The sequence below is a fragment of the Protopterus annectens genome, chromosome 3.part0 (genome assembly GCF_019279795.1).
Source record: "Protopterus annectens isolate FY-2018-M chromosome 3.part0, PAN1.0, whole genome shotgun sequence".
Lineage (NCBI taxonomy): Eukaryota > Metazoa > Chordata > Ceratodontiformes > Protopteridae > Protopterus > Protopterus annectens.
In genome coordinates this window covers 1,338,645,942-1,338,662,929 of record NC_056731.1, presented here as the reverse complement: position 1 = coordinate 1,338,662,929, position 16,988 = coordinate 1,338,645,942, and the positions used below count along the sequence as shown (strand labels likewise).

The window sequence follows — 16,988 nt, the reverse complement described above, 5'->3', positions numbered from 1 at the left end:
AAGGAATACAGTAAGAATGAAAATCCTTATGAGGTATTAGCTTCCCACAAGAAATACAATTATTAACTTTTTCTGACATCGGTCTGGAGCAAGAAAAAAGTTTCCCAACGGGGTACTTAGCTTTAATGAAGACTTTGGATCTGAAATTCAAATTTGAAAATCTCAGGAGTCGGCCGACCAGCACTTGCGAACTGCTTTTGCTTCGGGCACCGCACGGCAAGAAAGACTGAAGAAAATGGCGTCGGCTGCATCTTTTATACCCCTGGCGCACTGACATCAGGGAGGAGGCGACAGCAACCGATGCCGGACCTAGACTTTGGAATTCAGGCCGACTGCGGGTAGCCTGCCAGCAGGATAACCCAATTGTAATGATTGCAACAGTGAAACACGATGAACATCTAAATCCTTCACTTTTACAATTAAACTTGCCTCTAGCCTCAAAAGTAAAACCAAGATGTTCAAAATGATACTGACTGTTAGGGTATATAAACCTACAAAATTTACAACTATTGCAGAAAAAAGTACCCACCAGCCCTTTCTCATACCTGCTACCGCTATCTTAAAGATGTTCCAGTGGAAATTTTAAATTGCGAGCCTATTTTCAGGGGTAATGGAACATGCATCTAAAATGTAACTACAGTGAGCACAACACCCAAACCTTTTAGTTCCTGTAACCTCATTATTCTTCTCAAGAGACCATCCTTTACACTCAAAACTTCCTTTAAGATTTAACCCAGTCTAAAAATTAAAGCAAGGTTCAGGTCCTAGGAGATGAACTAGGTCAGGATCTGTCTTCAAAATACTCCAATTTTTTTCTCACAATTGACTTGATCTCCTGAGCCTGGGTCCCAAATTCAATTATTAAGCCCCTTGAAGTGTTAGCTGTCTTCGTTAACCCTACTCCAAGAAGGGGCTGATATTTCTTTCCCCATTGGGTATATACACAACTTATTAACTCATATAAGTTTCCGTGGGTATCCTCTTCCTAAAAAAATTCTGCCACTTTATTTAATTCTCTTAAAATATCTTCTTTATGGAAGGTCATTCTAGCCACAACAATGAGTTGCCCTTTTAAAATACTTTTTTTTTTTTTTTTTGCATAAAGGGTGACAACTAAAAAAGTGCAAGTAGGTTTTGCTAAAAATCTCCTTCTTGTATATATTAGACTTAAAACCAAATTCATGGTGTTTAACCAGAGTATCAAGACAACTAACTTCATACTTGTCAAACTAAGTAAATCTTAAAAAAATTAGAAATACTGTTTAAATAATGGATAAATTCCTGGATTTGTTCTTTCATCCCATTCCGAAGAATATATTTTCCAGGAATCTGACATATAATTTAATATAGTTCCTAAATTTACTTTTAAGAACATATTTGGTTTCCCAGTCTAAGCGAACTAGATTAGCATATATTGGGGTGCACAACGCTCCCATAGCTACTCCTCTATTTTGTTTAAACTCCTCTCCCTCGAAGAATATGAAGTTATAATCTAGCACAATGACTATCAAGTCATACATTAAACTAGTTTTACTTTTACTTAATTTCATGTGGGTGTTGACACTACTGAGAAATTATTCCAAACCTTCATCTCTTGGGATTGAACTAAAAAGGTCCACAACATCTATAGTTAAAAATATATAATTTTGTTCCATAAATCTTTTTTTAAGCCTACCCAAAAAGTCACATGAATCAATCAAATGAAGGACATTATTATAAATAGGTTTTAACCATTTATCAATACATACTCCTATGGGATAACCCTCCCACAGCTGCAATGTGCCTAAAGGTGAGGTTGATGAACACTTTGTGGACCTTTGGTATACCAAAAATTGATGGAACTGTTAGATTCATTACTTTTAAATAATTTCCAGTAAATATTCTTCTAAAAAAAAAAAAAAAATAAATAAATAATAATAAAAAAAAAAAAAAAAAAAAAGAGCATCAATCCTTTGATAACTAACAATAATTTAATTGACTGTAGCACTAGTACAGGTACTGTCATCATTCAAAATGTCAAAGATGTCTTTGCTGTACTGAATGGAATCACATACAACAACCCCCCCCCCCTTATCAGGTTTCATTATACGAATGATGTCATCACTTTTAAGCTGGTAATATAAATTTCTTTCTTTTTTGTTCAGATTAAAGGAGGGAGGAAAAGGAATAAAATAATAATAGTAAAAGGAATAAAAATAATAAATGAGGAACTTTGGAATGAAATGGAAAAAATAAGTGCGTTAATGGAAAGATCACATTCCCACTAGAATGTTTTATAAAAACTGGTCTGAGTGGTGGCTAACTTTGAAAGAAAAATATAAGAAATGTTTTTTTTAGAATGGCAGTCAGATGCAAGAAGAGCAGAAAAACTAAACTGTAAAGCAAAGTGTACAGATGCTTTAAAGGATTTCTTAAATAATGTCTTTCTATAATGGTGCCATGGTATTTCTCCGCTTGTTTCGGCATTCTTCTACTTTGTTCATGCGCTGCGGGTGCTGCTTATCAGACTTGCTCCTAATTTTCATTTACTTCTATCTAAAAGGCTGAGTGATCTGAAAAGCATGTTACAACTGTCTCTCCCTTAGCTATACTTAAACCTTGGGATAGAATAACATAACCTCTATTTCTGTCATTGATATATATATATATATATATATATATATATATATATATATATGGATCTAGGACTATTGAACGAACGTTCAATAGTCCGAATCCACAATCACCGAACACACTTTAATGAAAGTGCTTTCACCGAAAAAGCGCTTTCATTAAAGTGTGTTTAAACAAAAGAATAAAACATTACTTTTATGTTTTTGCAGAGGGGCAAGCACCCCTGCACTTCCCACACCCCCCTACTTAAATATTCTCACTCCGAGGTCGCACTACAGTGGGGAAAAGGGAATTTTCCCTTATCCCCACTGGAGTGCGATCTCTGCAACAGGCATACTTATGCGAAAGTGCCTTTCGATGAAAAGCACTTTCGTGCAAGTATGCCCGGCCAAATCTGTTTCAGTTATGTTGCCGTTCGTTGATCCATACGGGCCCCATATATATATATATATATATATATATATATATATATATACACACACACACACACACACACACACATATATACATATTTGACTAGGTCTACAAAATATTATTCCAAATGTTTAAATTGCCACATTTTATAACTTCAAAAATTTTCTTAACATAGTTTTCTCTCTTCTTCTATATTCCTCTCAAATTACAATTACAATTTCTCATTAATATTATATTCATATTACTACATAATCCAAAATGTTATGAAATACATTTTCCCTTTATTTACTTGTAACATGAGCATACTATAAGATATCTACAATAGTTAATCTTCCCATTATTGCCAATGTTAATGTTCAATATTTTCACAGACTTTTTACAAAGTATAACTATGCCTGAACATAGTTCCTTTTCCAAATTCCATACTGTATCTCCTCACCAAAGTTTCTTTGTAATCATTCTTCTTGTGTCATAAATCTTATATCTTCCAGTATTATATCATCATACTTACACCAATTTATAATGCCTATTCTACTTATATTTGATACTACTGACATTTACTGAAAACTCTCTAAATTTTTCATTATGTCTATGTTATAGTTCACCAGAAATTATATAAATTTAAAGAAATTATTTTATTTGCATTATCCATTTCCTTTTCTCTTTTACACTTATCCCTTTAAACTTTTTCTGCCTCTTACTCTTTTGCCAATATAATTCTTACCTTTCACTATTTTCCAATTTATATCTTTCCTCATCACTTATTTCAGAACCTTATTTTATATTCTCTTCTGTTTCACTTTTTTATCCTTATCTTTTTTTGTTATCCTGTTCTTGCTCCCCTACATCCTCTATTTTTTTTACTGGGGCCGTTTCTTCTCTTTGCATACTATCCTCACTAGGTTACAATCCATCCATAAATGTCCAATTTTGTTACATTTATAACATTTCCATTCATACTTTTTTGCATCATGACCCATTTTCCCACAAATATATCATTTCATCTTATCACAATTACTAATCAAATGATCATGTCTTTTCTGTGTTGTCACCAATATTTACAACACCTCTGTTACCCTCTACATTTATCATAGTAGAGATATGAACATGTTTTTTCTTTTTCCATTTTCAGTACAATATGGCAGTCCCATCCCCCAGTCCATAATCCTCTATTATCATATGCTTTGCTAATGTCCAGAACAACTTCACAACGTTTGCTTAAATGTCTAGTATCTTCTTCAACTTCAGCTTGCAATTGAAAACGCGTCTTCTTTTTCTCTGTGAAATGCTTTCATCACATAAGAATTCCATGGATTACAGTTCTTTTTCTTCTCATTCTCACCGCTCCCCAAAAAAATTGAGAACCAGTCTCAAAAATAATGTCACAAAATGTCTCTATGAATGTATAAAAGTTCTTGCTTCCTGATCCTTCACTCCCAATGGGACCATTAAACTATCCCAAATGTCACACCTGTCCATTTCTTTTCTTCCTTGTTTTGAATTCTCACCATAAATTTCCTTTGATTGTTGACATTTTCTCTCCTGTGTTAGTCTCTGATGACTTTCACTGGAGTTTAACAGTCTCATCATATGATTTCTTTGTCTGCTGATCTCCTTTCAAAATAGCTTGCGATACCTCTGATTGAATTTTGCACATAATTTCACCACAAGAAACATCTTTTCCATGCTCCAACTCATTCTGCATTAACAATTCATCCAAAATGTTACCTCACAACCCTCACAACTGGAGGACTATAATAACACATCCATCACTGAGTTGCACATTTTATTCAATGAAACAAATAAATTCTGCTGAAACAGTTCCTCAGTTTCCTGGTATAACCGACACTGATCTGGCATTCACCTCTGTGCTATCCACAAACTTGGATTTCCTTGACTGCCATTCTCCCATACACACACAGAGCAAAAGTGCATCAGTTCTGACCACATAGGCAATAACAGCATTTACTAAATGCTTCCACTCGTAACATAGTTATGGAAATAGCTTATTACAGTTTGCTAATTTTTAAACATGTTTGTATTGATTTGTATTTAACATTGTATATTTATTGTTTCATACCGTCAGTTAAGTTCTACACTTTACTACTGTGAGGATTTAGTAGTGTGCATCTCAACTATGAACACTGTTACAGTGGTGTGTATCTCATCTGTGTAAAGAACTCTAGCTTTTGACTCAATAAACTATTTAATGTCACATGTTTGGACTGGTAATTTCTGATATCAAGTATCATTTCTGTACTATACGGAACCATGCATGTGGTATCTATTGCAGTGAATAATAGCTATGCAGGTATTCTTTTGTTAGCACCACAAGGACTCAAATTTTATAGAAACTGTCCCCCCAAGAAAGCAAACTAGCACATTATTTTCCAAATCACCAGGTGCACAAATTTACACACAGGCAAATTTTGACTATGACTTTTCATTGTCCTTGCTTTGATTTTGAAAAGCTGAAAGGTATGGGAACGGCTGTACCTGTGTACAGCACCAGATCTTATTATGTAGGTATTTTATCACCATTTTACATAAAGAAAAGTACAAACAGAGTAAAGTTTTAAGGCAACATAAACATGGCTAAGAATTTTCATCAGATTAAAAAAAAAACTCAAATAGGTAAAGGTAAAAAATATAGCATTTTAAAATACTACAGATACTTCTAGCTAACTTTAGACATCTTACATGACATTCTTTGCAGTCAATCCAGTATCTTCTTCAATCGCTGCATATGTTGTGACTACTTTATTGAGAGTGATGACCTTCTTATCTTCACTAACAGAAACAATCTTTCTACTTGGCCGAAACATAGCACCTTCTGGAACATTTATTATATTCACTTTTATTGGAATTGGCTTCCTGGAACTCACAATTCCGAGTGAGTGGTGGTACGTCGCTTTGTTTGAATAAACTATACCCAGTGTCAAATGCTGCAGCTGCTCATAATCTGCTTCCTACAGAAAAAGCAAGCTAGTATATTACAAATTATTCCACAACTGTCATTCAAATGTATATTAACATAAATAATAATACATATTAAGAAAAATTAAAATGAATGTACAATGGGAAAAAAAAGAAATTATGTACTCACCATAACATTCCATGTGAGTTGTTCATCTCGCCTTCATTCTTACTGATGGGTTCGGAGCCAATCTTCTGCTCCAACTTGGCCAACTGCAAAAGCTCGAGGTCTTCAACCAGCTCGAGGCCAACTCCCTATGAAGTGTTGTCTGAAAGGGGACAGAGCTCCAGCTGATGCTTCCACCACAAGCCTGTTTGAAATATCATACTAATATGCTACTAGTAGAAACTGGATAAGAGACAATAAACCATGACATAAATGAAATCTTGGTCCTCAAGGAGCCTGGATGGGGGTTGGAGGGTGGGATGTAAGAATGAAGGCGAGAAGAACAACTCACATGGAACATTATGGTGAGTACATAACTTCTTTATGTGAAGTTGTTCTATCTCACTGTTCATTCTTACTGATGGGTAGCGTCCCAAGCACCATCTTTCTTATGTGGTTCATGGGAGAATATTCTTCAAGACAGTGGAAGCAAAGGAAGCCCTGTCCCTGGAGGCCTTGTCTACTTTGTAATGAGTGATGAAGGTATGAGGCCTTGACTAAGTAGTTGCTGCACAAATCTTATCTAATGGTAATATAACCGTAAAGGCTGGTGAAGTAGATACAGCTCTAGTAGACTGGGCCTTTATCTTCTGTTGTAACAGTGTATTCACTGAATTGTAGGTGAAGGATATAGAATCTGATAATCATTTTGATAAAGTGGTTTTCACCACTGGAGTGCCTTTTTAGACTCTGAAAAGAAGACAAAGAGCTGATATGTTTTCCTGAAATCTTTGGTCCTGTCTAAATAGAATTAAAGTTGTATGTGAACATCAAGTTTGTGCAGCACATATTCCATCTTATTAGTGTATTTAGGGAAAAATATGGGCAATTCAACAGATTGGTTGAGATGTCTCTGAGCTAACTTTAGATAAAAATGAAGGATTCGTTATGAGTGAGACTCTGTCATTATGGAAAATCAAATAAGGGGGTTTAATGGACAAGGCCTGTAACTCTAAAACCCTCCGAGCAGAAGTAATAGCTATTAAAACTATGTTTTTTCCATGACAGATATTTCAAGTCACAAGATGAGGCTGGTTCGAAAGGGGGTAGGATTATTCGAGAAAGAACAAAATTTAGATTCCATGGCATAGTTGGAGCTTTGATAGGTGGTCTCAAATGAACCATACCCTTGAGAAAGGCTTTGGAGAGTCTATGTGACATGATATTAGACCCCTGGTCACCAAGATGTAAGAAATTGCTGCCAATTGAACTCAAATGGTTGCTGCTGCCCCTTCATTAAAAAGTTTAGTCAAAAACTCCATAATGGATGAAACTGAAGCCAGGTACAGGGTTAATATTGTTCTGAAATGCCCATGTAGAAAACCTTTTCCATTTACTAAGATATAACTTCCTGGTAGACAATTTATGAGAGGATGTTAAAATATGCTGAGCCGCAGCTGAGAGGTTGTGAATTCTGGCTATGTTAATAAATGGAGCAGCCAAGTTGTCAGTTTGAGGGACTGAAGAGAAGGATGGAGACCCCCTGATGAATGAGTTAGATCTGGCACTGGGTCCCGAATCCAAGGTTCTTCCAATAGATAAGGCTGGAGGAAGGGGAACCAAATTTGATGAGGCCAGTAAGGGGCTATTAGAATGATGGTCCTTCCCAGAGCCTTGGCTTTCTGTAAAACTTTGGGTACCAGAGGGAAAGGAGGGAAGGCATAAAGGAGGCCCAGGGGCCAATTGTGTACAAGTGCATCCCTTGGGGCATCCCCCGGAGGGGGAATTATGGCAACGTAGCTGCTGCATTTTGTGTTTGTTGGGGTTACAAACAGATCACACCAAGGTTGGCCCCATCTACGGAATATCCTTTCCGCCGCTACTTCTTTTAGGGACCACTAGTGAGCCAACAGAATTGCTCTGCTCAGTTTGTCTGCTATCACATTATATCTCCCCAGGATGTGCACTGCTATCAGAAAGCGCTGGGTGGAGGTTGCCCATTGCCATACTCTCAGGGCCTCTCGACACAGGGGATAAGATCTGGTTCCTCCTTGTTTGTTTATGTACCAGACCACTAACATATTGTCTGTCTGAATTGCAACAGTTCCAAAGGGGAGACAGTCCTGAAAGGACTGCAATGTTTGAAGTACCACTCATCTCCAGGACACTGATATGCAGAAGGGCCTCATATCTCTTCCATGTGCCTTGGGCTGTTCTTCCCTGATAATGTTCCCCCCACACAAGGAGGCATCTGTGGTAATGGTGGCGATGGGAGTGGGTAGAACAAAGGGGCACTCTAGAGTTACTTGGTGAGATGTCAGCCACCACTGAAGGTCCTTCTTGCAGGAATTCATTATCAGGATTTTGTGTGACATTGGGAGTTCTTGAAAAGACCGTTGCATGAACAGGAGCCATTGCAGTACACGTATATGCATTCGACCTAAAGGAATTGCAATGATCGCTGCTGCCATTGTCCCCAACAATTTGAGTACCATTGAAATTGAGGCTTTTTCTTTCAGGAGCAGGTCCATGACCTGTTTTTGTAGAACACAAACTCTTTCTGGTGGAAGGTTTAAGATCATGATAATGGTATTCAGCTCTGCTCCTATAAAAACGGTATGTTGTGATGGCGACAAGGCAGATTTCTCTGAATTTATAGTAATCCTCAACTGACTGCAGAGGTTCAAAGCTGTGTCCCTTGCTTGTATGAGCTGATGCCTGGTGGTGGCAGTGAGGAGCCAGTCGTATAGGTATGGAAACACCTGGAATCCCAAACGTCTCAGATGAGCCGTGACTACTGCCATACATTTGGTGAACACTCTGGGGGCTGTAGTAAGACCAAAGGACAGAGTGCGAAATTGATAATGACTGTTGATCTCTGGATGGCTTGTCCATTTTTATGTAGTAGTACTCTTCCTGGAGATCTACTGAGCACATTTGAATGTCTTTCTTTAAAAAGGGAAATATTGACTGTAGCGTGACCATCTGGAATTTTGTCTTTCTTACCGACTTGTTTAGTCTGCTGAGATCCAAAATGGGCCTCCAGTCCAATGTTTTTTTGGAACTAAAAAAAAAACACCTTGGGTAAGTTCTAGATCCTCTTTGGTCTGCCGAGACTGGTTGGATGACTTTTTTTCCCACAACCTTTGAATCTCTGTGGCTCCTTGTTCCCTGTGACTGGGTGGAACGTCCGGGATTTTTCTTATGGGGGGTTGGCAAAGGGAATTGAGTATCCCCTGGATATGATACTTTGCACCCAGCTGTCTTTTGTTATTTTTAGCCAGGTGTCTGGGTACAAAGGGAAGCGTCCCCTGACTGCCTCCAAAGATGGACAGGCAGGCCTCCTCTCAGAACCACTGATAGGGCTTTCCAAAGAACTGGTCTCTGTCGCCCCGATTCTGCGGACCCCCTCCGCCTCATGGGTGGCATCTTCCATTGTTAACCCCTTGTCTGCCTCTAGAGGGGGGTTCACCAAGATTGTCCTGGAAAGCTCCTTGAGTTTTACAGAACTACATCTTCCCTCCCTTCTGACCTTTAAGGTAAGGTCTGGTAGGGGTGGAAAAACGGACTCCGATGGCAGAGTCTTTCATTCCTGCTCACTCCTGGTAAGCATTTCCTTCACTTTGGGTCCAAAAAGGGAAAAGCCATCGAATGGGGTGTTAATAAAGGATGACTTAAAGGGCTCTGCATAGGAACATAAGCATATCCAGGAATGTCTCCTAATAGCAATTCCTGTACCCGCTGCCCTACTCGTTCCATCAACTGCATACGAGACCAGATGCATGGAAGAGTTTTTACAAGAGAATTAAGGGTAGTGAGCTGGGAAGTTACTTTCTCTGAGACCTCCACATCTACTGAACCCTGTAGAGTATCTTCTAGTTCTTTCAGGAGATCCCTTTGCAACCTTGTAAAGTGTGTTAGTTCAGTGATCGGACAGCAAAAGTCGCTGAACTAAATGTGCACTTACCATATCTGTCCATGACCCTAGAATACTTATTAGGAGGATGGACAGACGTAGAAGTTTCTGACAGTTCCTTCTTGGTGGCTGCTGCCACCACTATAACATCAGCGAGCACCCCTTTGGTCAGGAAGGTCTTGTCCTGGGGAGAAGTTAGAAATTTATTAGGCCTACTAGGGACAGGCAACATGGTGTCCGGGGACATCCACGCCCTTTGAGAGATTAGCTCAATCAGCTCATCAAAGGGTGGAGACACCCAAGTGGTGGAGTGCTGAGACCCAAAAGCCTTCAGGAGGACTGACTCATCATCAGTATGGTTAATGGGCTTCCAGCCACCCCTCTGTTTAAGAATTTCCAAGATATCCCTAAATGAGATATCTTCAGAGGGGGACTGTAGGGACCCTTCTGACTCATCTAAGTCAGTATCCAATGTGATAGATTCCTGTGGGGAGTCCAGATGCTTCCTCTCTTGCAAAGCCTCTTCCTGGGAACCTCCTCAGTGGGAGCTTCTGAGGAGATCTCGGAAGAGCAGAGCTCACCCAGTGGGGCAACCTGAGACTCTGGGTCTCTATGCTTTTGAGGGATCAGTAAAGCAGTACCAATGATGTGGGTGCCCAAGGGGACAACACTCCTCATGGCATCAAAGGCCCCCTGGCTCCAATCCAAAGAAACCCCTGGATCTGAAGAAATAGGCAATTTCCTCGGCACCAAAGTGGTGGGCTCCGAGCCTGAGGTAGGTGTCGAACTCACCCATGCTGAGGCCCCAAGAGGCAAAGTCGGAACTGAAAGATCAGTACGACTATCCTCTCCAGACCTGACCGGTGTGTGTCGGCCCCTAGACTCCAAGGTTGTTACTGAGGAAGACAGAGCAGTTGGAACTGATGGACCTGGATGGGGTGTCGACTCCGGCGATTCCACAATCATCAGCTCCGAACACTCCGGCTCCAAAACCTCAAGTCGAATTGGAGGAGGAACAGAAGTAATGGGCTGGGTCATAGTCAGTTCCGAAGCCCCAAGGGTCGGGCCCGACAAAATTTTTGATAGCGCTGTGTCTGCAGAAGCCTCTGCACCACACAATCCACATCCTTATCTGAAAGTCTTGAGGATCGGGAGGAAGCTATGGAAGAGGTCAATGACTAAAGAATTGGAGACTTTAGAGTAGGAGACACCGGCTCCAGTATAGCGGACTGACTCCTACAAAAAGTAACAACTGCTGGTTCTGAAAGTAATGGAGCCAAGGTAGAAGTCTTATCTGGTTTTGAGGTCGATGAACCCTTTTTTGGCTCAGATCCAGAAGACGACTTAGAAAACAAAAATCTTTGAAGATTTTGATGTCTTGTCCGGTGATCTGCCCTTATCCAAAGAGTCCTGCAAGGAAAACTTTAATAGTCCCCTAGCTATCAGCTTACTCTTATGCTCATGAAGAACATGAGAACTGAATGAATGACATATGGCACAGTTCTCTTGTAGGTGAACTTCACCTAAGCAATAGACACATTCTGTGTGACCATCTGTTAACATTTTTTTCCACATTTAGGACATTTTTTTTAAATCCTGACTTCACCTTCTCTTGTTGAGACATGACAGAAATTAATTAGAAGGACATATACATTTTCTAGCTAAGTCTGAAGTATAAGGCAACACCCTTTCAAAGAAACCACAGGGCTCTCAGAAAAAACACACCATATATACACTAACTACTTAAAGTGAATCAGGGTTACGTTGTTTTGTCTGCCAGCGACAATCCACAAAGAAGCAAAACACACAGTACAATAAAATGGCCCTAATAAGACTGGGCCCTAACTTCTACTGGAAAAATGCTCACTAGTAAAGCTGTAAAAATTCAAGAATAACTATTCTAGGTTTTATAACTACACCACACACACACAAAAATGCCCTTGGAAAAAAAACAGGCTTCGGTACAAAGAGGTTAATCCTGATAACACCAGGCACCACAGGGAAGAATTAAGGGAGCTATGTAACTACACTAAGAAACTTCAAAAAATCTAGCTATGACCACTACCTAAACCATAATAACACTTGAAGCTATAAAATAGAAAAATACTAACTACAGCAAAAAAGAAAATATATGTTTAAAAAAATACTTAAATTTCACTGGCCGAGCTGGTGAGACGCACGATCAGTTGCAGCGGCAAATGAGATCTGAGGGAAGCACTAGGTGCATCATGGGATAGGGAGTTGGCCTCGAGCTGAAGACCTCGAGCTTTTGCAGTTGGCCAAGTCGGAGCAGAGGATCGGCTCCAAACTCATCAGTAAGAATGAATGGCGAGATAGAACAACTTCATATTAAACTTTTCATTCTAATTCCATCCCCAAAAAATGTACATCTACAACACATTTAGTCCTGAAACAAAACAAGTGAATTCATCGTTTACAAAGTGCATGTGCAAGAAAACTAAAAACATGCAACCATCTCGATTTCTCTGCCAGTCTGCATAAATTCCCACGCTATCTGCTAGTTTGCCTGAATAATTTGTAATAAGATTAAGCATACAGGTGCCATGATAATTGTGTTTATCCACTGAATTGCTTATCTGCTGTTACACAATGCCATTAACTACACATATTTGTCTACCTGCTGATTCATCCTTTTGTTTATTCTGCTTTGTCTAGTCACAGAGCCCTTATTTTACATAGAATATTCAGCTATAATTTCACAATCAAAATTCAACCATGTTACGAAATGGCAGTATACACTTTAAAACTTTGTCTCATTCACTCTTGATTACATCTGTGAACTTACAGTTAATTTACCGCACGTGACCATTCTTGCAAACTATCAACGCCTCTGAAGACATTACTCTCTCATGTGAATCTCATGTCTCCTTTTCTGAACTTTGGCCCATTAAATACTACTGCACTCCCTCATCACACTCATGCAATTTCCTGTCTCTTCCCAAAGTCAGGCATTGTTGCAGCTAACAAATTATCACTATTTACTTTCTCAAATTTACTTACTTACACATAGCTCCAAATCTCTTCTATTGAGGCTTAACATACTACACAGTGTATACACGTCGACCTTTACACCGAGACAACTGTGCTGTACAAAGAAACTGATAGTTTCACTTTTGAAATGCACAGTCCTGAATGGCTTATGAAATGTCGGGCTACCTGCTGCAAATCTGGGGTATTACTTTTCTTTATCTTATGATTACTTTACAATTAAAGTGATAAGAGTATCGAATATGATCAAATGGGCAGACAGGATCCTGGTGATGTTATGTCATCAGCAACAACAGTAACACTGCTTCAAACTCATCCAAAACAGGCACTTTATCATTTTACTACCATGATGACATGAATGTTATTGCCCTTAGTAGACCACTGCCAAGCTGATAGCTAATTGAAGACATTCACTGTGGACACGTCAGGGCTTGTTGCATGTGAATGTTTGATGGGCCATCAGTCGAACACAGTATTCAAAGATGAACAAAAGTGGAAATAATACAATTCCAGATTCAAAGCAATACAACTACTAGAGTCATACACAGCTTACAAAATAAAGCACAACAGAAAGTACTATTACATACCTTGCCAAAGGTAAGGAAATACAGTCTCTGGAATAAGAAAAAGAGGCTAACAATTACTAGTGGTTCACAGTACTTTGCAACATGGGTGGTCATCACATCTGTAAAACCTTCACACGGGCATTGTGTTAGTTGCATTTCATCAGTTATACAAAATATTGTAATGCAAAAACATACAATAAACATATAATCACTTTGGCACTACTTCACAATATATCGTGTTTTGGGGATTCATCTCGCATCAAATTACCCACAACCCTAACATGGAGCTCTTGTAGATTCAAATCCTCCTCACAAATCCAGCTATTACTTCACTGCTAATTACAGATGCACCATTAATGTCCTCCAAAGGTCATAATACTTGCCTTAACACAACTGAGGAGTGTTCCCAGCACAAGAATCTGGTAGTCTATTGGCCCTTTTGGGCCAATTTCTAGCTCTTTCAAGTCCCCCTGTATAAAACCCGCTTTGGCGTGGTTTTTGCACTTGTTACTACTCAGCCAAATTCCTCGTGGTCCTGCAGAGTGGTGCTAGCAGCAGAGAGGCTAAAAGAGCGACTGCTAACCTGATAAAAGTGTTTTTTTCCTGCTACTACCTGGGCGACTGTCCAATCTAGCTAAACTGCAAGTATTTCTGCTTCTTGAACTGTTTTAAACTGTTTAAAGTTGTTTTTGCACCTGCACTTTTAAAGTTTGTCCTGTTTGTTGCATTTACCTGTTGAGGCTACACACTCAAGTGCGCTAGCTTGTCTTACATATTTATTGCATTTTCCTGCTGTGTGTTGCAAAAAAAGAAAAAAAAACAAAAAAAATTATCCTTGTTTCCCGTCTTTCCTGACCTAGAGTAGTCCAAATACAGGCTTTGCTGTATTCTGGACTTTTGGAAAGTTCCTGTGTTGCCCATTTCCTTTCTTGGATAAAGGGAGGCTTCTTTGTTCACCAGTGGCAGTGGGGAGCTTAGAGCAGCCTATCTATCCCTGGAAGAGTGTTCCCAGCACAAGAATCTGGTAGTCTATTGGCCATTTTGGGCCAATTTCTAGCTCTTTCAAGTCCCCCTGTATAAAACCCGCTTTAGCGCGGCTTTGCGCATAGCGCAGCATCGGGCAGCGCCGCTTAATTGGGTTTAAATCATTCTTGGCTCCATAAAGTCTGCTCTTCAATTTTTCCCTTAGAACTGATCTAGTTCTCATAATAAACACCCTATTCCTACTCTAAAGCCTGACACCTGCTCACTAAAGCAATTACATAAGTCAGCACTAAAAAATTAAAAGCACTACACCCTCACAAACTCCCCTTGAGTACCTTGTTCCCCATTGGCCCTTTTTTTCAATTATAAAGGAATTCCCAATACTATTCTAGCATGTCCAAAGGTCAGTTGTCAAGCTCCTCTCCGGTCCAGCTGGTGAATCTGGGAATCTTGAGGCAATGTTACGACTGCCTCATGTACACAGACAACCCTCTCCTCCTCCCAACAAATTCCAACAAATGTGAGAGATGCAACCATATAACTAAACTGGAGGCTAAGCTCTCTCAACTCAGTACTGGCATAACCAGTCAGGAGGAGAAGGAAACCACACTCACTACAATGCCAGTCTCACATAGACCTACCACGACAGCAAACCAAACACAAACACACAAAAACATACTCGGAGGCTCTAAATAAAAATCTGCCTAAGCAGCAGAGACCGCCAAAGCAGACACCCAAGCAACTGCTACCCCAAAACAAAACACGTGCAACACGTAGCTCACAAAGCCAGTGTGCCGAACAGTCACAGCTCTTAAGGCTAAACAACACACCTGATACAAAATTCCACGAAGACACGAAGCTCCACCAAAAAGTTTAATGAACAACAAGGCACGGATCTCCAACACTGACCTAGGTTTCGTCCTGTGGACTTCTTCAGAGTGTTAGAAACCAGCTCAATATATACTAACAGCAATTTATCAATTAACTAAATTAACTAATGATGATACGCTGTTAAAACACAAAACTAGTAATAGGCACAATTACTAGTAAAGCCTATTGTTCACCCTAATACTACTCTACAAACCACCTATATACAATATAATAAAAATTACAAAATGTACTAAAAAATGAAAATGCAATTACATCACTAGTTATGAAAAATAAGAATAAAAATATATAGAAAAAATACATAAAAACTAAAAAGTATATAATATTAAAACTTATACAATTCAAGTATAACCAATGCCTTGAATATACAAGTAAACATAGCCATAGGAAGTATATGATTATCTAGTTGCACATTTAAAATAATTACACATAGGAGTTATCCCAATATATTTTGGAGCCTAAAATAGGGTTTAATAGAAGTAAATTCATTGAGACCCAGATAAAAGTGTGCATTCAATATCATTTGCCATTTTAGCTCACATACATCAAGATGAAATTCAGTTAGCCTACCTTGTTGGTCCTGGACCAATTGTTCTATTATACAAAAGGAAAATTTGTGATCATTATATGTTATAATATGTCGTGCTAAAGCATTAGTGGGCTTTTTATGTTGGATATCTAGGACATGCTCCTTGATTCTGTCCCTAAATTTTCTGCATGTCTTGCCCACATAAAATGCCATGCATAATTGGCATTTCGCAAGGTAGATTACGTTGGTAGAATAGCAATTAAATTTGCCCCTAATCCTGATGTATGTGTTGTTAACAGTGATTTTACTACCTGTTGGCAAAATAAAGGCACAAGTGGAACACCTACCACATTTAATATTACCTCTAAATGTATTTGTATTATTATTGACAGATAAATTGCCTCTCTCAAAGATTTGTTTTAAAGCCCTATCCTTACGAAAAATAAACTTGGGCTTACGGGTTGCAAAACCCTGAAATTCCTTAAGCCTAATAAATGACCTCCAGTTTTTTTCTATAATTTTAATAATACCATCAGTGTCCGCATTGAAAGTGACTACAAACAAAATGTATTCATCTCGTATATCATACCTATTTTTATTGTTGGAATCATCATTAAATATAGAATGTAAACTTTTAAGTATAGGCTGAATGTGTCCACCATCCCTTTTTGTTTGTATTTCCTTCCTCACATCATCACATAAAGATATAGGGTAACCCCTATTAGTGAATAATTTGATCATAAATTCAACTTCTATTTGAAAGTCAGCATCCTCGCTGACCATACGTGCTGCCCTCATTAATTGTCCTTTAATAATGGATTTTTTCTGATGCTCCGGGTGCCAGCTGTCATAATGCAAATAAGAGTTTGAAAATGTAGGTTTTCTGAAAATTTTGGATGAAATATAATTATTATCTTTATTGTAGGTTAAACTTACATCTAAATAACTAATTTTTTCCTCATTGATTTCATAAGTGAATTTCAAAAA

The 16,988-nt window shown here is 38.7% G+C and overlaps 1 protein-coding gene across 1 annotated transcript in view; it reads right to left on the bottom strand.

The window, feature by feature from the left end:
- The window catches only part of LOC122796737 (desmoglein-2-like), a 1,662,953-nt gene that overhangs the window by 294,788 nt on the left and 1,351,177 nt on the right, over window positions 1-16,988 (bottom strand). Inside the window, exon 9 of the mRNA XM_044065446.1 lies at window positions 5,728-5,989. Coding sequence (XP_043921381.1) covers window positions 5,728-5,989 — 262 coding nt within the window. The remainder of the gene's footprint in view (window positions 1-5,727; window positions 5,990-16,988) is intronic.